Below are 13,418 nucleotides of genomic sequence, written 5' to 3' on the forward strand. Positions count from 1 at the left end.
GCAGCGGGCGGGAGCGGTCAGTCCGTCCGTCCGTCCCTCCGTCCACCCTGCCGTCCATCCTGCTGCCCATCTTTCCATCCGTCCTTCCCTCCACCCTGCCGTCCATTCTTCCATCCATCCTGCCTTCAGTCCGTCCGTCCATCCCTCCATCCGTCCATCCTTCCGTCCATCTATCCACCCACTATCCATCCGTTCGTCCCACACTCCATCCATCCCTCCATCCATCCATCATCCATCCATCCATCCCTCCATCCATCCATCATCCATCCATCCCACAATCCATCCATCCATCCATCCATCCATCCATCCATCCATCCATCCTCTCCCCCCCGTGGCTTTACCTGCTCTCACCTGGGCTGTGGAGCTGAAGGAAAGGCACGAAGAGCTGGGGATCCCTCGCTGGGGCAGCCTCGTTGTGCGCCCTGGGGACAGGGGGTTCACAGGTGGCCAGAGCTGCCCCGTGATCCCAGCCCCAGAGGTGCCTCCACGGACCCCCCTTGGATCCGGGCCAAGGAGCACCAACGTGCTCAGTGGTACCCACTGGATTTCAGGTCTCTGCCAGGCTGCTGTAGCTCAGAACAAAAGGTCAGGAATATTGTCACGTACACTCTGCCTGTTTATGCCAAACTGTCTCACAACAAATAAATAAAGAGCATAAAAACTCCTGCTGCAGAGGTCAGGTCCTCATTGCTCTGTAGAATTCTGTGTTCCTGAATGAAACCAGCTCTTCTGATTCATGCTTTGCTTTTATTTCCCTTTTTTTTTTTTTTTTTTTTTTTTTTGTGGTCATGAGTGGAAATTCTGACCAGTTGTTTTTCCTTCCTGCCTTTCCTTTCCTCCCAGGAAACAGTCAGCAGCGAGTTATTACTCAGAGTGATGACGTGACCCCCAGCTCGAGGCCTTGGAGACAGGTTCTGGGCCAATAAGGGTGGCTGTGACACAGGAACGTGTGTGGGGGGAAAGGGGAGGGCGGCACAGGAGCCGCATTCCCACATGGATACAGGGATCAAGCGTGCCTGGAGCTGGTGACTTCATTTCTGAAGGAAAACGAAGCAGCTGTGGGCAGTGGCAGTGAGGGATCCATTGTGACCCAAAGCTGTGGGCTCTGCTGCTTCGGTTCTGTCTGCTCCCATCAAGGACTGGGCACAGAGAGGTGCTTTCCTGAAATATTTGGTGCTTGGGAGAAGAGGATGGCTGGAACATGGATGGATCATTAGAGAAAGCAGCACAAAGGTGGCACTAAGGGACTTTTTATATGGGCAGAGAGTGACAGGACAAGGGGCGATGGCTTTAGACTGATTGAGGGCAGGGATAGATGGGATTTGGGGAAGAAATTCCTCCCTGTGAAGGGTGGGCAGGCCCTGGCACAGGTTGCCCAGGAAGTTGGGGCTGCCCCTGGATCCCTGGAAGTGTCCAAGGCCAGGCTGGACAGGACTTGGAGCAAGTGGAAGGTGTCCCCACCACAGCAGGGGGTGGAACTGGGTCCCTTCCAACCCAAGCCATCCTGGGATTCTGGGATTTCAAGGCATGAGGAGCCTCTGGGGTCGTTTCACTCATTCTCAGGACCTCCACCAGCAAAGAGACCTCATGGAAAACTTGAGACATCCAGAACACATCTCAACTACAGCCACAGCTGACTGCCATGCTCCAGCTGGGACTGGAGCCCCAAATCCAGCCTCCAGCCCGGCCTCTGTTCTGCTTTGTCCGAACAATCCTGGCTGTAAGGCTCTGCTTCCAACTTCATCTTTCCTTCCTGACACGGAAAATCCATCCATCCCTCCCCCGGAGCCTCCACTCTTCCCTCACCTCCCCAAAAACAACGTGCACCCAAATGTGACCTTGCTGCTCCCCAGCTGCAGGCTCAGGAAGCGGAAGTGAGGGGACAAAAGCTGCCTGAGACAAGAAAACAGAAATAGATAAAACCCCCACCAGCGAGGCTGAGATCAAAAAAGCAGAGGATGAAAGGGCAGGAAACGGGTTTCCAATTGCAGGGAACAGGTAGCAAAGGCAACAAAAATGTTTGGAAAGGAAGGAGTTGACCACTGAGCTGTGCTGGATCGTGGAATGTCTCGTGGAATGTCGTGCCCATGTGTTTTACAGCAGCCACGTGATTCTGGCACTGTTGAACTGCCCAGCTCTGGGCCAGCACTCAGGAATGGCCTCTGGGGCCGCTTCCACAGGAGAATCCAGCAGAATAAAAGGGTTTGGCCAAAGTGATTCAAAAAATCCTAATACTGAGGTGTCAGTGCCCGGAGAGGTGCTTTTGCTCCACCACTGCCTGGATCTAAATGGGGTCCCAGCTGCTTCTGACCAAGGATCCTGAAGGAACTGGGTTCTTACTTCCTTCCGAGCAGGAATCTTGGCAGGAAAACAAACCTGAGCAGGTTATGGAGCAGCACTTGCCCCTTCAGATGTCACTCCAGAGCAAAGCAGCTCACGAGGGCAGGCAACAATGTCAGCAGCTGGCCCTGAGCTGGGGGAGAAATGCAGATCCAGGAAGTTCTGTTTTGCCAGCCTGGAAGCAAACAAGCCCATCTCCATCCTTTTTTCCAAGGTCCATGTGACCACTGCTCCCAGCTGTGTTCCTGTGTCCCCCACGTGCTGTGACAAACAGAGGGCAGCCGCTGGCAGGTCCCTCCCGGGGGCTCTTGGCCATGTGAGAGCACCTGGGTCTGGTTTTCCTGTGTTCCACAAGGTCAGCGGATCCGGTGGGACAGCAGGGACAGGGACACCTGTCACGGAGCCACTGGGGATGTGCCTCACATGTCAGCTTTGTTCCACTTACAGGCTGGGAGGGAATTCATTTATATTCAGAATTAGGCTGAAGAAAACACTGATCCCACAAGGCTGGCCCGACCAGAGACTGATGATAAAAAAAATACACATTAATCTCTTAACTCGCCCCTATCTCCTGCTCCATCAAGATCCTCTCACTTCTCAAAATCCCAAAGAGGACTTCGGATTAACATGTTCACATAGAACTAGGCAGTCCTGCAGTGCCAACATTTAAAAATCCGAGTGGAAGAATATCAGATCCAGAATATCTGACCCAGGCCCCTCCCCAGGATCAACTCTGCGGTGCAAGACCAGGCACAGTGTTCAAGGGATCTGAGTATTTACAGGGCTCAATAAACCACACCATTGTGTTGGATTAAAAATATAAATTAAAAGAGGCATGAAAAGCACCCTGGGAAAAGCTGCATGATTTGAACGTTGCTTGTAAAACCCCCTGCCCAGGCTGTGACCAACCCCATGGCAAATCCCCGAGTGCCAAAGAGCATTTTCTCTTTGTCCCCTGCCCCCTGCTTTAACCACCCTTCCATGTGGTCATTTTCCTTCCTGCGGAGAAGTGACTGCAGCTTCCTCTGGGCCCCCCACCACAGCTCTGAAATCAGCTCTGAGATCAGCAGAGGGACCTGCAGGGAGCAGGGCCCTCCCTTCCCCACCACGCTGAGCCCTTTATCTCTGCCTCCCGCTGCCCCGGGAAGCTGTGGGACCGGAAAGCCGAGCCAAGCCCCTGCTCCAGTGTCACACAGCCCTCCCTGAGCTGCTCAGCCGGGAAAATCATTCCCTGGGCAGCACTTCTGCACCCCTGCAGGCCCTGAGATGGTGGCACAGGGCTGCCAGTGCTGTAGAGACCTCACAGCAGCACATAAAGGGTTGCTGCAAGAGCCTGAATTTGGGGACTGGAGGGACAAAAATGTCTGTAAAAGCTCCAGAGCACCAGCAAGGACTGAATAGATTAGCAGGAATTTGTACAGGGTTCAAGAAGCAGCCTGAAGATCACAGAAAAGCAGAGGATTCGGGGTCCCAGGCTGAGCTGCAGGTGAGGAATGCTCCTCTGTAACAGCAAAGGGCACCACATTCCCCAGTGGAAGTATTCCTCCACAGCACTGACACAGGGAAATTTTCACAGCACCTGCTGGAGAAAATGCATTTTACCAGCTCCATGGAATATCAAATGAAACGGCAAAAGAAGAGCCAAGAACCCAAGCGTCAAACGCAAAGCTGGAGGAAGCAACTCTGTAAACACCTTGTTCCTCCAGCTCAGTGCCTGAACTCCCCACGGCCACTTGGGGCTGAAAATAAACCAAGTTCTGTTAAAGAGAGCCCAGCAACAGAGCTTTCTTTAGAAAATGCAGGTGTGGGATGTGACATTTTCTCCAGGGTGCAGCAGGCCCACATGGCCCCAGCTCAGCTGGCCCACAGCAGGCTGGACAACTGCACACACCTCACTTTGAGTCAGTCCTGGCACAAGAATGTCAACTTTGTAGACTTGGGGAAAAGCAGGGAGAAAAGGAAGTTGCTATGGATATAACACACACTGGAATTGGACTAACACAGCGTTCAAATCACATCTGTCAGTATGACTGTTACCTGTCTTCAGAGCAGAAAATCAGGCTCTTCCTTCCTTCTGAGTCAGAGGTAATTGCTCTCCATGCTTGAGGCTCAGTGACTCACTACAACACAAAAAGAATAGCTCCCAGAGTCATTAATCCGTGTTTTCATGATGTGCTTGGCATTATCAAGTAACTGCTCACACCATGCAAGGTTGGATCTGATCTTGACAGAAAAGGCATCATTCGTGTTATTCACATTATTTATGTGACGCACAGAGACTCCACACACCACTCAGGAAGGGAGACATTCCCAGAAACATCTCCTGGGAACAGTGAAAAGGGGTGGGAAGAGACCTGCTCTGTCAGGAGGTGTGTGCAGACACCAAACCACTGAGTGACTCTCTGGAATGGTGTCACACAACCACGACCTGGCAGCAAATGTGATAAAATAAAAGGGCTTAAGAACACAAAGGTAAAGCTGCCCCACGGAAAAAGCACAGATATTCATCAGAAGTGACTGGGAAAATGGGCAGAGATGGGAACATGCTGTTTCCCCAGTGGATCCTGCAGGACAAGGTCTGTTTAAAGCACTTTAGTGGCCTCTGAGGATGCAGCAAAGCTCTGCTGAGCACGTCCCCAGTGCAGAGGCACCGCAAGATCCCAGCCCTGGCTGATGAGCAGCACTTAATGAGCTCTGCAAGGAGCTGCCCCAGCCAAATCTCATGGCACACGTTCGCACAGGAGCTGCCAAACCCAGCCCTGCCCTCCCAGCAGCCTCTGCCCTTCACTTTTCCTTCAGCAGCAAAATGAATCTTCTTCTTTTAAAGAAACAATCCTCACCCAAACAGAGGTGAGGGATTTTTGGTTGGGAGATGATTACAAAACATAAAGGATGTTTTATGTCCTCAGGACTCATTTGATGGTACAAGAGGCAGCAAATCCCTCCTTCCACACCACAACAGCATGACCCAGGTTAGGATTTTTACAACCTATGCTCTCTCATGAGATTCTTCTCATTTTTTCCCTGTTTTCCCATTTTTCCAGCCTGTCGAGGTCCCTCTGACTGGCAGCAGAACCATCAGGTGTTACAACAATATTGACCCCATACAGCCACAGGCAAAGCAAAGGCTTTAAACTCAGTTTTACAGAGATTTGCCAGAGAAAAAACCAACAACAACAACCCCTTCTCTGCACCTCCCACTCCCAGGGCTGTGTTTCATTCAGTGCTGTGCCCTGACACATCACTTTTGCTGTGCCTGCAAACAGGAGCTTGCAGGAGCAGTGACACCTCCACAAAAGAGCCAGAGACACGTGGCTGAACAAATCCCTGACAGGAGGGAACACACACAGAGCGCAGCAAACCAGAAAAGATGCAAACTATTTACTGCCCAATAATGCCTGGCCAGGGTGAGCTGATTTTGTGTAGAAAAGGGAGCAGCAGGAAGGGGGCAAAGATTAAAGCTGGCTGGAAAATAGGTGGGTTTGTTTTGATGGAAACTTTATGGATTGCTCAGGTGTGGAAATGACTTCACTGCAATTACACAGCTACATAAAAAGATTAAATAATCATCAGAAAAGAATTCATATTCCTTGTTTTATTCGATGAAAATGCCAGTTTTGTTTCAATTATTCAGTAGGTGATACAGTTGTAGCCCTCTGGCCACAGTGATAAGATCAAACTGCAAACAAATAAGAGAATGGTGAACGGAAAGAATTGGAATCACAGTTCCATCAGTGTTTTTCAGGATACATTTCAGGGTATTTCCTGTACATTCCAGCACATTTCACAGTATGAGTTTAGAGCAGAACATCCACCCATTCCAGTGCATAATTTAAGTTCTGAAAAACAGACACACATCTCTGCAGCAGGAGGAGCTGCACTGGGCCCTGTAGCACAGAGACTGTCAGTGTCACACAGCAGCTTTCAGGCTTTTCTTTGGCTAACATCACTTGGTTAACTATTGATTTATGGAATTAATTTAATTAACTAATTAAATAAATTATTTGTCCAATTAATACTAGTAACCCCAACTGTCAAGGCCAAAAGAATGCTGAACCCTTTGGTGCTGTCAAAGGTAGGCAAGAAGTGCAAGATGAAGCAGAGCCAACATCCATGGCCTGTCTACCCCAGGATTCCCAAAAATCTGAGTCAGCAGGGAAGTGGAAACTGCCTGTACTGGCAGGGAAGGAACAAACTTCTGATCCCTCTGATCTGGAAGAAACTGAAGGGCTGCACATCTTTCACAATCAAGTTCTCAGAAGAGCAAAGGAGAAGCATAAATTGATTTAGTGAGAAAAGAGATGGGCAGACAACAGGGATTTAATTCCTTATTTAAGGCTGCAATCCCTTACTCTGACACTCAGTTGCACAACAGACCCTGAGCCACACCATGAGTCAGGGAGGGGAAGAAATCACTAAAAAGATGGGAAGGAAAATTTTCAGCACCTCATCACTTACAACAACACAGAACTTCTGGAGTACCTGAGAACAGAGTGAGAAATCAGTGCAGCCATGGAGTGAACACTGACACCGGTTCAGAGTACCATGGATGCTGGTGAGAGCAGCCCCTGGGAAGCAGCCTGGGAAAATCCCCTGGGAATCCCCTGGGAAGCAGCCCATGCCCAGCAGCAGTGCAAGAACCTCTCGGTGTGACCGTACCAGTGACTGGAACCCTTCCTCCACATGAGCTTCTGGCAGACACCTCACCTGAGAAAGATCCATTCACCATAAAAAACGAGTTTGCCAAACAGGATGATTCACCTTCTACTGGTGAGTGGCTGCTGATTATAACTGAGATTTATTGTGATTACCAATTTCAGAGGCTTAAAGGGCCGAAAAAAATTAGTGTCAGATTAAGGGCTGCACATCAGACCACAGAGAGCAGAAATCAGGGTTATTTGTTGGGTTTTGCCAGGTTCCTATCACACAACCAGCACTTTTTCCATCTGTATGTAAACCACAACATAAAAAACCCCAAATTCCAGCTGTAGCTCAATACACAACACACAAGTGCATCGTCAGCCCCATGTCCCAGAGTCCACCTGAGCAGTTGCTCTTCCCAGATGTCTCTCACAGCTCGTGGGAGTTGGCGTGAGGCTCTGGAAGTGTCTCAATGTCACAGTTCTTGATCAGCTGAAAGAGGAACTCCACCTGTTTCTCATAATTCTCAATGGAGATTCTCTCATTCAACCCATGGATCCTGAAAGAGAAAGGACATTTTTCAGTCCAGGGTGAATTTCTGACCCACCTACACATATCTCCAGCACCCTGCTTGGCTGTTGACTTCAAAGAACAGTGCACAACATAAAAGCACAGCAATATACACCAAAAACTGCACTGTAACCAACCCAAATGTACTTGACTCAAAGGCTCAGAGCCCAACAACTAAGTCTGGAAAAAAATCTAAAAATCTGGAAAAATCCTAATGGCCCATTTCTTGGCCATTTCTGTCACTGTCCTGTACAGCTAGAACACTCAACTCCTGCATCATCTGCACCTCAATAAAATGAGAACTCTAAACAAACAATCCCTTGCAAGATGATATTGTTATCACTTTGCTTCAGGAAATTTCCAGTTTTAAGAAGCAAATCAATTCAGAGTGGCAAGTGTCCCAATATATGGATAAATCTCCTGGACAAGGCCAACTACCAGAACAGAACCTCTCACACTGCTGCAGCACACAGAGGATCCACTCAGCTCCCCAGAACCACTGGATCAAACACCTAAATGACCCTGCCTGCATTTGAAGGAACAAAGAGCCAGGGCTGACACTGTCCCAGGGCTATTTCCATCCCCTGCTCGTGCAGCACCCAAATCTACAGGAAATGGGTGGCCTGACAGAGTGGGAGGCCAAGGTACACAAGGCTGGGTTTCCCTCTGCCCACTGCACATGGATACCGGGGCCCACCCCAAGATCTGCCCACGTGCAGAGCTCAGTACCTGGGGAGATCATCCTGTCTCAGGAGCAGAGGGTTGAACCTGTAAATGGCCTTGGTGATGTTGGTGAAGTGCCTGCTGTCCGTGTTTCCAATGCACGTGCCTGGAAAACGAACCTCAGGTTTATTCTGCAGGAGAGGAACAACTGGAATTTCAAGAATGACCCACCTTTCCCCAGGAGAGAGGAAAAGCATCTGGTAACAGCTCTGTATAACCACTGCCTGCACCAAAAGCATCACTGGAAACATTGATTGGTGCATCCTGGAGAACATTCTCTCCTTCAGGAACAGGAGCTGGACACACAACTCAACCTAAGAACAGCCTTGACACTCAGCCTCGCCAAAAATTTAAGCTTCAAACTTCAATCCAGTAGCTACAGAGCTAGGAAGGAGCTGCAAGAAAGGGAAGGGGCTGGGAGCAGAAGGAACAATAAAAGCAGGAATGGCTTTGCCAGCTATGAAAACAATAAAAGAAGAACTAAAGCAAGAAGACCTCCTCCTCCTCTCCCTCACAATTCCTTTCTTCCCTGAAGAGACCCCTTTGTATGTGCAGAGAGCCCAATTCAAGGCTCATTGTTTCTGTCAGCTTCCTGTTTGCTTTTTTACTTCCACTACTAAAAAACAACATTAAAACCTTTAAAGCAAAAAGAGGGAACGGAATAAAAAGAGGAAAAAACAGCTGTTTCCAGTAGTTAACAGCTGGGGTGGAGGAGTACACAGCAAATGGAAACGAGGCAGTGCCGGGGGAGGGAAAAGCAGAAGAGGAAACAATAATCATCATGTGCCTGCTGTTACCTGGGACTACACTGTCAACATCTGGGAAAGTGTCCAGGATGGTTCTTTGAAAAATATGGACTGCAAATGTCTGCTCATCCCAAGGACTGATGGGCAGGGGGTCAAAGGCCTCCACCACATCGATCCTCACTCTGTCATCAGCAATGGTGTTCCTGACTGTCTCCAGCACCTGTGGGTGAAACACAGAGATAAAATGAGCACAAGAAATGAGAATGCAGCCCTTAGAGACATCAGCAGATGTTCAGCTTTCCAGAAAACATTTGTCTGTGAACTGTCAGTTGTGGCTGTAAATAAGGACTGAAACTGTGTCAGTCTCTCTTCCTCTTCTGAGGGGATGGCTGATAGTTCAGCTGAATTTTTCAATCAGATGCACAGTCCTGCTTCAAGGTACTCCTGATCTGCTTCAGTCCTGGAAGACAAGTGCTCAGCCTGCTGCTCTTGGAAGTTATGGCATCCAAATAATTCAGAAAAAGCTTCCAGAGAGAGAAACTTCCAGCAAAGGCTTGGAAAGGGGAGATGTTTTGTACTGACAACATTTCACAGCTGCCCTGGGTTGGACAGGCCTGTCAGCCCTGCTAAAGTGTGCAGGATTCCCAAACTCTCACAGGTCACAGACTCAGTGCTCCCATTCCATCATCACACATGATCCATGTGCTCTTTGGCACAAACACTGGTGGGATCTGATCAGGGGTACCTCAGCAGCCGTCTCGGCCGAGTGGATCCGGAAGTTCACCGTGGCTCTTGCAGAGGAAGGGATGACATTTACCTGGGAAAAAGGAAGGACCAAAGTTTAAAAGGAAGTTAAAATGAATAAAATGCCAACTGCAAACTCAGAACTGCTCAAACAACTGCAGGCCTCAGATGCTTCACTGTTTCCACCAAGTGTGATGTCTCTGTCTGTGTTAAAACACTGTAAATCTTATCTAAAATGCAGATAAATACACAAAGAAATACTCATCAAATCAACAAAAATGAAGTTAGCTCTTACTTATATAGAAGTTTTCATCTTGAGCTAAGCCCTCTCCCTTCAGAAAATTTATACTGAGAAAATGTGAAACTTTATTTTGGGGGTTTTTTTTCCAAGTGGTATTTTTACCTCATTGTCATGTTACTCTTCTTATCTACAGACTGAATATTTACAACTTTGTTAAACAAAAAAAAGCGTAATCTTAGAAAAACCCCAAGGAGCCAGGGTGTCACTTCCCTTCTGGCCACTCCGTGTCACTGTTCAGCCACTGCATCTCCCTTACCCAGTGATGCTTTTCAGTCACAGATTTTTTTCAGAACACACCAAACACGGGCTGTTTATTTTCCAGGGCTTCAGTATTTTTGGACAGCTCCACCTCCTTATCAGGGCAGGATCTGGCTGTATCAGCCAGCAGCTGTTATCTCAGTCCAAGGTGCACATTTAACCCACTTAAGGCAAACACTGGACCTGTGCTACAAACGTCTGGGGGCCAGGGAAGTGTGTTTGTGACTGTGACAGTTTCAAATATTGCCATTGATACTTTGTAGGATTATACAAAAACCACATTTTCTTGTCTATCCAAAAAATATTAACAATTTTAACAGAAGATCAGACACTTCTGAAAGGAAGTGATTTTCAACTGTAGCCAAATCCAAGCCACATCTGAGGTCAGAATGAGACTGTGGCAACACACAGGGGCCACACTGATCTTATAACTGGATATAAACAGCTGGAAATGAAATGTCCTAATTGTCTCATCACAATTACATGGAGAAAAATCCCAATGAAAGTACCTTGATTCCTGCATTAAACATGGTGACTGCGGTGGTCGTTCGAATCAAGGCATTGGTGGAAGGTTTCCAGGCAAGGACTCTGCAAAAAAAGAAACAAAATTTTTCAAAGAAGTTGAATATTGCTAAAAGATAAGCACCATAATTTCACAGGCAATAAGCTGAATGATGGCTTATTTAATTAACAAAGTGGTTATTAACAGGAAACCACTGTATTATCTAAACCATAAAATAACTGATTTCCTGGGAAGATTAGAAATGGCTTCATCTTTTAAGGGTGAGAGGCTGGGGATGTTTACCAAGCATCTCTTTTCTTACCTGCTGACAATAGGTGAAAACAGCCACAAATTGCTCATGACGATGTTGAGAGGAAAGCTGAACTAAGGAGAAGAAATAAAACCACAAATCAGGAAGTTTTTATTTGTCAAGAGCACGGCAGAGTCACTTGAATATGGATGAAACAATTCCAGCAGAAACAATAATCTGGGAGAAAGGCCAGCTTTTTTATCCTTCCTACATAACTGTGCTCTAAATTCATCCCTGGGTTACTCTCATGGCAATCTGGGAATGAAATCCTGCTTCTCTCCTCACCTCTGCAGCAAGGTGCTCCATAGTCATGAGCTCTGGCCCGTGGCCGAACAGGTTGCGCAAGGGACTCTGCTCCAGCCTACAAAACAAATCAACATTTAAAAGGTAAGAAAACAACTCTCTGGCTGTTATCGCTCCAGAAGGCTGTCAGGAATTTGATTTGTGACATGTATCCCTGTTACTGGAGATGCAATCACACTCTCCTCTCCTCGTAAGTAGATGTGCAAGCACAGCTCCACGGATTTCTGGGCATTCCAGTCACGTGCAAAGATTTCCTTTGAAAAACAGCTGAAAAAATCCCAAAGCCTGACTCCTATAAATACACAGAAACCCAGAAAAATAGCACACAAATCCAACCATGTTTGGACATACTTGGATTTTCTAAAATATGTTATTTCTTAGCCAATTTGATATCTACACAAAGCTGTAAAGAGATGATTCCTGCAGTCACATTACGACTCTATTCCATGTTTACTGGCTTGGAGAATTACCAGCTGAGGTAGCAGGGATGTGCAAGAACAAATTCCAGAGAAATCCTGCCACCCAAACAAAGGAATCTCTGTTGCTACAGAGTAAATTAGGGCAGACAGCACTTATCTTGCTTTTAAAGAATTGGCTGACAAAAAGAAGAGCTGAAGTGAAAAGATTCTGCAGACACCTGGCAATTGTCCCTTGGCTGGGAGTTGCATTTCTGCCCTTCAAAGTGAAGCTACAAACTGCAATTTCAAATACAGAACAGGAATTTGAAAAAGACTCTAAACATAAAAAATAAAAAAGTCATATATCAGTGACTTAGGAGTTTTTTTGACTGTCTTTGACACTGGGTGACAGGAAGCTCTCACCTGGACATGGCTGCTGCCAGAATGCCAATACTTGTCTCCTTAGGAGGAAAGGATGAATGTCCTGGCTCTTTTTCCACAGTGAAGTTCAGTGTCATTGAACCTTTTTCTGTGACAGCGATCCTGGTCAATGATCAATCAATCAATCAATCAATCAATCAACAAATAAATGACTAATGCAATTCCAAACACACATGCACAGAATGTAGATAAAAATAGCTACTCTGCATAGTTTTAGTATGATAAAGACCACTCAAGCAGCAACAACAAATCATTAACCCAGTGTTTAGATCTCTGGAGGACTGATGTCTTGGCTGCTTCTCCAGCGAGCAGAGCTCTACAGCACAGAATTAAAATGCTCAGCAGAACATTCTGCCTCTGCCAGCACAGCTGTGATGGACAGCAAGCAAAGGCTGAAGGTCCCTGCCTTGCCCTTTATGCCACTGCTGCTGCTCCAGCAGCACCAACACAGCCACATGCTTTGAAAACATTCTGTAGGGGCATTAACTATATCATTTATCACTAATTAATGACTGGAAATGAATCACGTTCATCGTGGTCACTCTTACATAGCCACTGGCTTCTTCACTCCTGCAATGATCCCATCCAGCACTGCACTTCCCTCGTCCAGCAGGAAGGAGAGTTTCACTCCTCTGGCTTCCAGCAGAGCTGCAATTTTCCTTCCTCCCTTCAGACCAGACACCTGTGGAATCCAGGCAGAGGAACTGATCAGATCCAGCCAGAACACTGGGAGCAGAACTGGAAAACACCTTGCTGTTGGCTACACACAAAGAATGCACGAAATCCCCTGGGGAACAGCTCCAGAGCAACAACAAAAGACCCATCCAGGAAAATTAATTGGAGATTGTTAATGGCCTGATAGCAGATGAATTTATATCCATGATGAGTGCTCTCATTGATGAGTCACTGACTGCTGCTTTAATTTCAATGATATCTCAGAGCTATAAACTCCCCAGATTAGCAATTTCAGCCCTATTTATTTCAACTATGAATAAATCTCTCTCTTTGGATTTTGACAATGCATAACCAAACCCTCCTCACCCATCTCTCTGTACCACTGGAACATTTTTGCCAGTTCTTCCTCATCATTTGGCACAACCATGTGAACCTCAACCCAGCTTTTCCTGTCTCCAAAACGGGA

The 13,418-nt window shown here is 47.2% G+C and overlaps 2 protein-coding genes across 4 annotated transcripts in view; both read right to left on the reverse strand.

Moving 5' to 3' along the window:
* SLC41A1 (solute carrier family 41 member 1) overlaps positions 1-708 on the reverse strand; it is a 17,247-nt gene extending 16,539 nt beyond the window's left edge. The window contains exon 1 of one of the 2 annotated variants that reach the window (XM_008644745.2): positions 352-708. The gene's annotated coding sequence lies outside the window, so the exon portion shown is untranslated. Of the gene's footprint in view, positions 1-341 lie in introns of both variants that reach the window. The other variant, XM_017727273.1, reaches the window with a different exon arrangement.
* A 5,210-nt stretch (positions 709-5,918) lies between these two features.
* PM20D1 (peptidase M20 domain containing 1) overlaps positions 5,919-13,418 on the reverse strand; it is a 10,439-nt gene continuing 2,939 nt past the window's right edge. For both annotated transcript variants that reach the window (XM_017727275.1, XM_017727274.1), the window contains 9 exons: positions 12,826-12,959; positions 12,260-12,379; positions 11,421-11,496; positions 11,148-11,209; positions 10,833-10,911; positions 9,766-9,837; positions 9,072-9,240; positions 8,281-8,380; positions 5,919-7,540 (listed from right to left, as the gene is read on the reverse strand). In XM_017727275.1, the coding sequence (XP_017582764.1) occupies positions 7,411-7,540; positions 8,281-8,380; positions 9,072-9,240; positions 9,766-9,837; positions 10,833-10,911; positions 11,148-11,209; positions 11,421-11,496; positions 12,260-12,379; positions 12,826-12,959 (942 nt within the window). In that variant the 3' untranslated portion in view covers positions 5,919-7,410. The remainder of the gene's footprint in view (positions 7,541-8,280; positions 8,381-9,071; positions 9,241-9,765; positions 9,838-10,832; positions 10,912-11,147; positions 11,210-11,420; positions 11,497-12,259; positions 12,380-12,825; positions 12,960-13,418) is intronic.

This window comes from Corvus brachyrhynchos, unplaced genomic scaffold (assembly GCF_000691975.1).
Source record: "Corvus brachyrhynchos isolate BGI_N302 unplaced genomic scaffold, ASM69197v1 scaffold72, whole genome shotgun sequence".
Taxonomy (NCBI): domain Eukaryota; kingdom Metazoa; phylum Chordata; class Aves; order Passeriformes; family Corvidae; genus Corvus; species Corvus brachyrhynchos.